This window comes from Giraffa tippelskirchi, chromosome 9 (assembly GCF_054371585.1).
Source record: "Giraffa tippelskirchi isolate mGirTip1 chromosome 9, T2T-mGirTip1v1.2.pri, whole genome shotgun sequence".
NCBI lineage: Eukaryota > Metazoa > Chordata > Mammalia > Artiodactyla > Giraffidae > Giraffa > Giraffa tippelskirchi.
This window is the reverse complement of record NC_137283.1, coordinates 92001895-92010382: the sequence shown is the minus strand read 5'-3', so window position 1 is coordinate 92010382 and position 8488 is coordinate 92001895. Positions and strand designations below refer to the sequence as shown.

The following is an 8488-nucleotide window of genomic DNA, read 5'->3' as shown; positions in this document are numbered from 1 at the left end:
CTACAGCAAGGTTGGAGATGTTGGGTTAATCTGGTAATCCAGAATTTGATTCTGCAGAAAAGTAACATGAGTTTATCTTCTATATTTTCCTAAATCAAAACAGCAGGATCATGTTGATGAAGCATATGCAAGTTGTCTTTAATACAGTTTATCAAATGTGAATTGAATGTTACAATAGCAAATATAAATTGTCACTACTTTAATAAAATTACCTTTTACCTCTTGTGATAAGATTAGGACTTAATTTTTTACTTAGATTTTTTTTTTAAGTCTGTATTACCAAGATGATAAAAGTTTGTGGTCCATTATTAAATTTACTTTTAAATATAGCTAGTTATGAAAGAAGAAAAGATAGCTACTTCTCAGAAAAAAAAATAGAAATGTGATTCATGTGTAACACAATGCTACATGAGTCTCAGATCAAAGAAAATTTGATTACTACATGAACTATAGTAACTACTAGCTTGGAAATTCTGGTACATACAAATCAACTGGCCAGTTTTGTACAGTCAACAGACTTTTTGTGTGGTGGCCATCATTGTTTCATAGATAACCAAAAATAGAAATCTAGTAATTATTTATTTAAAAGATCAAATAAGTAAGGTCCAAATTTGTAGAAGGGTGGGGTGAGGAGCATCCTTAAAAGAAGGGCCAGTCCATGACTTCTTTAAATGCAGCTGCATGGAGCAGAAGAAAGGACTAATCATAACTTTGCGTATCTTCCTGTCCCCTGACCCCTTTCCACTTTTGTTCTCTAAGCTTCATTACATTATTTTGTAAATTATTTCCAGGTTAAGACAAGACAAAGACTTTATGAGAAAGAACACCAGGAATAGGTTTTGTGTAGTTTTTCCTTTTAAAAACTAATCTTTGGTTATAGCCTAATAACTATCATGGAATCTGGGAATTAATGATTATGTTTAAGCCAAAAGTGTTGTGTATTTTAGTTAGAGGTTCAAAATTACTTAGCAACTACCTGAATAAACCGAAAACTAGGTCAACTGAGTTCAAGTAGTCAAATAGTTGTTAAACTAATACTAATATTACAAATACTAATACTACCTTCTAAGTAGTTTTGACATTCATATTTGATATCATTTAACTTTTATACATATTAATCACTGGGCTTTTAACTTGCACTATGTATTTTTAAAAATTATTTATTGAACTTTCCCTTCCTAGCAACAGCCTCTAAATTTGCTGGTCCACCCCAAACTGTTCCTAGAAGATCTCTCTCACTCTGTAATGCCTCCTCTAAACAAAGCTCTTTGCATGAAGAAACAGATTTTTTCAAAGCTCTGATTACTTCTGGTGGCCCTTTGATAAACTGCTGTAGCCACTCTTGTGCCTCTTTGAGACATTCAGTTTCATCTGAAGACTGCAAGACATCCTCCACCATTCCTATATGTAATGCTTTTTTTGAATCCAGCTTAAGGGCCCCACTTAATACTTTGAGAGCTTGTCTACTGCCGATGATCTCAACCAGCCGGGTGGCACCGCCCCAGCTTGGTATTATGCCCATCTCCTTGTGGACAAATCTGATCTCACTGTCTGTAGTCATTAATCTGCAAAAAAGAAAAGAAAAACTAATTGAAAGTATGTATGCTTTGGTCACAAAGTACTACCTATTCATAATCTGACCTGAAACCTCCATAGATCTTTATAGGTAGCTGTGTCATTAAAAATAACGTTCAAAAAACCTGGCTAAGTATAGAATTCAATTGACTACACGGCATTTAGAGCTTCTGTCTGAAAACAAGGTCACCAATCTTGTGTTCGCTTATCTTTTACTTTGCATATAGGAATCTAATCTTTACGTTTATTCTGAAAACCCAATCTAAAGTGAGTGGTAACCTAATGAGAAAACGGATTAAAATGAATATATGGGAGTAGGAAATGTTAGGTGCATACTATAAAAAAACATGTATAATAAGTTAAAGTCGGTAGTCCTCAGGGTAAAAATACTGTGTTCTATCTTGGGATTTGTTTTTTAACTCCACTCTTCCCACAAGTATTTACTAAGCTCTACCAATGCCAAGTGGTCTAGATGCAGGACTACAGGAATGACCAAAATAAAATCTCTCTGCTCAGTTTACACTCCTGTTAGGAGAGAAAGACACTGAACAACAATATAATGTCAGTGGAGATAAATGCTACAAAGAAAACGGGGCAAGGGACTAGAGAATGAGGATACATGTGTTGGGTGTGTGCCATTTTATATGGAAAGGCCTCTGAATTTTTGAGCAACTACCCAAGTGAGTGAGCAATGCAAAATTCTGGAAGGGAATTCCAGGAAGAGGGAATTACAAGTGCAAAGGGCTTGAAGCAGAACTGCGTAGTATCTCTGGGGACCAGGCTTACGTAGCAAGAATAGAGCCAACAGAGAGATATGGGGGATGAGATCAGAGCGAGCTTATAGGCACTTGGATAGGAGGTCAGCATTTTATTTTTTAAGTGTGAGGCTCTTGAGGAGGAGGCTGTCCAAAGGAGTAGTATCTGATTTATTTTGTAAGAAAGAGTTGCCTATTTAGCATTTAACAGCACACCAACTATTTAAGGAACTTTATGTTAACTAATCCGCAGAACAACCCTGGAGGTATAGTAACATGCTCATTTTGCAGATGGAAACAGAGGCAACAGATTGATTAAATAGCACACCCAAGGCCATGCAGCTATAGCAGGGCCAGAATTTTAAATCCAAGTAAGTTAGCTTCCCCATGCATGCTGTTAACCTCCCACTACATACAATAGGTAACTAGAGGAGAGTGGAAGCGAGGATGCCAGTAAGAAAGTTGACAGTGGCTTGGGTTGGACTTGAAGGGGATGATTTCCTACAGCAGGGATTCATTTTCCCCAAATATTGGGACTTTTATGTACCGGGTGATTAATCGAGTGGAACAATAAAAGGGAATAAACAAGGATACTAGTAGGCACAGCAATCACATTTGCCAGTTAAATATGTGTATGCTGTTATTAATCGGCTGCCTAAAGCTACACTGTTTAGGGAATGCAGCCTATCAGTCTTTTGTCTGCATGCCTCAATGCATTCACTATTAAAATCGAATTTGGTCTAAAGGTCATGTCTGAATGTTAATTTTTTAAGAAAAATTATTGCTTTCAAGCTACTCATTACAAAAATGAAGACTTCACTTAAGTTCTGCATTTCCAAAGTGTTCAATGCCCAGCTGCAGGTGGTTGGTTCTTTTAGCACCAAGAACAACAGACTCTCAGTCTTTGACCCTTTAATCAAGAGAAATATTCCAATAGAGAATTCTCACAAAAGCCTATTTACTAACCCACTGGGAAAGAGGATGTTCTTGCAGCTGTGAATTCCTATGAGGAAAAATTTGCCTCAATTATGGACCACTGCTTTTAGAAGCAAACAGCCATGAAAGTAGTAGTTTTCAATAAATAATTTTCAAATGGGAGGGAAGAAGGAACCAAGTGTCTTAAAGAATCTGAACTAGCCCCAAATTGTGAGGGAAGAACAGCTTCGTTAAACAGAAATCAAGGTCAAAAGAAAGTAGAAATTACAGTAATATCTAATAGACTTGGAAATAATATTATTAATATTGAAAATCCTATAAAGCTTTTCACAGATAAAATTGTCACAGTTCCTAATTATACCCTGGAACTGACGCTGATGGCTCAGAGCTATGTCTACAATACAAAGAAAGACTATGTCAGGAAAAAATTCACTTAAAATCAGCTGAACATAAAAGCTGGTTAAAAGTCCTAGATGTTGGGCTAATGCAGATGAACTTATGACAACAAAAGTTATTATGTATAAAGCATATATATATTTGGAATTGCTTCTAAAGAATAATGTTTATCATCATCTTTATACCATGTGTGGTGGTTTTCCTTTTGCTACATTTTATAAGGTGAGGTATCACTTGTAAAGGACTCTTAACAAATCCTGAGGTTGTCCTTGTATAAATATCTGTTGTCATCAAACTCTGACATCCATTCTTTATACATCATGCCTAGGGTGTACTTGTGAACTTAAGTGCATATTACATTAGTAAATACGACCAAAAATTTTATTAGTGACAAAAGAACATAAAGTAGTTTAACAATGAGAGAAATATGGGACATTCAGATGATAACCTTTCACAAGACTCTTTATTAATCTAAAAGTTCAAGTTTAAATATAAAATTTTCAATGGTGATAATCAGAATTTATGAAGAAGATGTCATATCAACAAGATATATCCAAAAATAGAAACTTCTTCCTAAGAGCCCTTAAAGGATTATACACGAATTCCTGCTAGTTTAGATGCAGTTATCTGGTACCACCTATAATGTAGTTTATTGCAAGTGATAATCTATTAATCTATGTAGAAAACTGGAAGACCCAAATCTTAAGATTCTGAAGCCTTATAGCAGACTCATTAAACCATATTAACTCTCTCATTTTGACAAGTAAAAGAACTGTAAGTATCCTCTGACTGTTAGTGTCATTATCATTGGCAAGGTTGAAAATTTCCTGTGACACCCACCGAGAGGGGTGATGAGGAAATTAATCGAACTTGGATATACCTGGTGTTGTGGTATGGATATATCAGAAAAAACTAACCATAACTTGGGAAAGAGTATCTTTTGACAGGTGTCCCAAAGTCAATGTTGATACCTGAAAGGACTGTTCATTTTGCTACTAATTTCTGATGAGTTTAGCTATAAGTTTCAGGACTTTGAACAAACGTATTCAAGAAAAACAATTACCAAATTGTACTAAAATAGGAAACTTTTTAGTAAAAGTTATTTTTTAAAAGTGTTAAAAATGTTTATTATTAAAGAAAGGTACTTTTCATGAACTCCGTGGCAAAGAAATGAGAAACACATAGATAATTGCACTGGGAAATAGTACAGCTTAAGCCAGACTGCCAGGCCTGACCACTAGACCAGCTGCATTTTACACCTTGTAAAACACAGCAGAGGACAAAGAATGTGATAAAGAGGATGAGGAAGGGTAGATTATTTAACATCCCTGGGCCTGTGTATGCTTATTCAGCAAATCAATATAAAGAGAGTATTTATGCCTTAGAATTTCCATGAGTACTATAATAAATGAGTTAATATATCAAAGTTACAGTTACTTAGGACATATTATATACGCCACAATTCTGATAATCCTAGAAGAAATTGTTTATATATATTTAAAAAAAAAAATCACTGTGGGACTTCCCAGGCAGTTCAGTGGTTAAGACTTCACCTTTCAGTGCAGGGTATGTGGCTTTGATCCCTGATTAGGGAGCTAAGGTTCCCACATGCCTCCTGGCCAAGAAATCAAAATATAAAACAAAAGCAATATTGTAACCAATTCAATAAAGACTTTAAAAATGGTCCACATCAGAAAAAAAAAAATCAGTGTGAAATGTTCTGCCTCTGCCACATCTATAGAACACAGTATTATTTATACTTTTATTTGGTATATAAAAACTATTATAGCTTCACAGTACACATATTACATTCTCTGTGTACTAGCTTTCATTATTATCAAGTTGGTTGCTTTAATAGGTAACTCACTACAAATAATAGCAGTGTTTCTACTAGAATGGCATTATAAAGTTTTTTCCTGGACTAAAGTCATTCAATCCCTAAAGTATTGAAATGTAAAAGAGCTATACTTGCACTGGAAGCCCAGCAAATAATGATATACTACCTTCCCTCAATATCTGTTAATGGAGACTACAAAATATATACAATTCTTAATTTCCAAATAAAGATAGAAATAATACTGTGTTTCATTATAGATATGGCTGAAGTGGAAGATTCCAAGTTGATTTTTTTTTTTTAAACATAGACATATACTTAAGACTAATGTAAGGAATATTGTGCAATATAAGTAAAAGCATAAATATTAAAAATTTTAAAGACAGCAGTCCTGTTATAAAATTAAATCACATGATATCATAAATTTAAAGTCTGGAATCATTGATTTAAACAAACTTTCAGGGTCAGAAATTGCTGGTCATTTACATGGCATGAAGAACAAACCAAATACAACAAAGCAAACTGTAGTGACATGGGGAAATATGGTACATAAGCAGCAACATCTTTGACCACAAACAATACTTTTTAGAATCATGCCTTGAACATAAGACACTTATTTGTTTGTGCATGTACCTTCCTGACATTTTCTTCCTCCTGTTGTCTACCTGCCATCACATCACAAGACAAATTATAGAAGATAGAGGGAAAGATCTCAAAGATCCTCCCCTTATCTCACCTTTCTGATTTCCTGCTCTTAGCTGATTGGTCTCATGAGGCTCCATGTACTTTATGTAACTGCTTGAGTAAGAAAGTATGTGGTTGAATGAAGTTTTTTCTAGTTGTGCATGTGTGCATTTGTGTGTGATGGTGGCAGTACAGTGAGAGAGAAACAGGAGAATGTTTGGGGAATATAAAGTCTAATTTTAATATTCAGTTGTAATCCTAGCATGCTCAGAGAAGGGGATGTTCTTGATATCACAGGCTCTGAAGTAAGACTTTTCACATAATACAGTGATAATACAGAACAAAGCAATATGCACAGGAAATGTGACTGCTTCCTGTGGTGGACGTCTCATATTCAGAGTACAGGCACTGCCACAGCAAAAATGGAATTTGCTTTTTAATGACTATGGGATGTGTTGGTTGGTGTGTGTGTGTGTGTTTGTGTGCCCATTTGTGCAAGTATGAATATTATGTTGTATTTCGTGTTTGACTTATTAGGTTAGTATTTTAAGAAAAGGGCTATGTACAGTAGCTCCCTTGGGACAAGCCTGTTTACAGCTCCCTTTCTTTGTAATATACTTTGAACTAATAGGTAGCAGCTGGAAATGCTAATACCTTTGGCTGAGAGTTATTTATATTCATGAAATCAATGTTCAAGATTGAAAACAAATAGCAGGCTCTAAATTGCATAATTGAGAATTTTATTCCTCTAGGGAGATGATGGAATAAAAATGTGTTTTTCATCCAGTGTATAAACAGCAAAATCTTAAGATACTCCAAAGAAAAACAAAAAGAAAATGCAGACAATTCACACAGATACACATCAGTGAACATATGAAAATTTATGCCTCACCAAAACCTTAAAAAACACAAAATTTAATTTTTGATGATCAAAGTTAGGAGAGAGCTTTTAAAAGAGTAATACTATTGTAAAAAAGGATGCTCTCAAATAGACACTCATATACTGCTGGTGGTAGCATAAACTGGCAGAATCTTTCCTGGAGGGTAACTTGGCACTCTTATCAAAACTTATCAAAACTCTTAAACATGTTCACATTCTTTGACTAAGTACCTGAACTACTTAGTAAGTGTTAGGATTTATAGAATAAGTCCAAATAATTCAAAATGACAAAGCCTTACATATAAGGCAGTTATCACAGCATTAATCATAATAGAGGAAAATTAGAAACAGCCATAAGAGGATATTTTAGTACATCCAAACTGATGGGAATATTTTAAAAAATTTTAAATTCATATTTTTCAAGTACACAAGTGATACAGGAACACTGTTGTTAAATATAAACTATAGGTCATATCCTAATTTTTAAAAAATAGAAAATTATATGTCTATTTTAAAAAGACATGAAGGCACACTGCAGTACTAATGCTAATTATCTTTGGCTGCAACTCTAATTTTTATGCTATAGCTAACTCTATAGTCTTAAAAATTTTTAATATACAGTAAGGTATATTTTATTATTATAATATTTACAATATGTTCAAAATAAGTATTTTCAAAATAATCTTCCCTGGTGGCTCATATGGTAAAGAATATGCCTGCAGTGTGGGAGACCCAGGTTCAACCCCTGGGTCGGAAAGATCCTCTGGAGAAGGGAATGGCTACCCACTCCAGTACTCTTGCCTGGAGAATCCCATGGACAGAGGAGCCTGGCGGGCTGCAGTCGATGGGATCACAAAGAGTCGGACATGACTGAATGACCAACACAAAATAATCTAGAACGTTGCTATTCAATGTGTGGTCTGTGAACCAGTAATATCAGCATCAACTCAGGCTTCACCCCTGAGATGAAATTAGAACTGCATTTCAATAAAATCCTCAGGTGACTCATATTCACCAGAATGCACACAATATACTTTTACAATCAGAAAGCACAATAAACATTTTTAAAGTATCATTATCTGTATTACTTACTATTGATGTTATCACACAGACTTAGTGGCTTAAAATACATTATCTCAGTTCTGAACATGAAGAGTTCTGACAACTAAGTGCAGTATATGATCCTGCAGGAGAGAACGGAGAAGGCGATGGCACCCACTCCAGTCCTCTTGCCTGGAGAATCCCATGGACGAGGGAGCCTGGTGGGCTGCAGTCCATGGGGTCTCTAAGAGTCAGACATGACTGAGTGACTTCACTTTCACTTTTCACTTTCATGCATTGGAGAAGGAAATGGCAACCCACGCCAGTGTTCTTGCCTGGAGAATCCCAGTGGGGGGAGCCTGGTGGGCTGCCGTCTAAGGGGTCGCA

General features: G+C 35.3%; 1 protein-coding gene across 2 annotated transcripts in view; it reads right to left on the bottom strand.

Moving 5' to 3' along the window:
- Positions 1-113: 113 nt before the first annotated feature.
- Positions 114-8488, bottom strand: part of ECHDC1 (ethylmalonyl-CoA decarboxylase 1) — a 67279-nt gene continuing 58904 nt past the window's right edge. For both annotated transcript variants that reach the window (XM_081529794.1, XM_081529795.1), the window contains exon 6: positions 114-1565. In XM_081529794.1, the coding sequence (XP_081385920.1) occupies positions 1157-1565 (409 nt within the window). In that variant the 3' untranslated portion in view covers positions 114-1156. The remainder of the gene's footprint in view (positions 1566-8488) is intronic.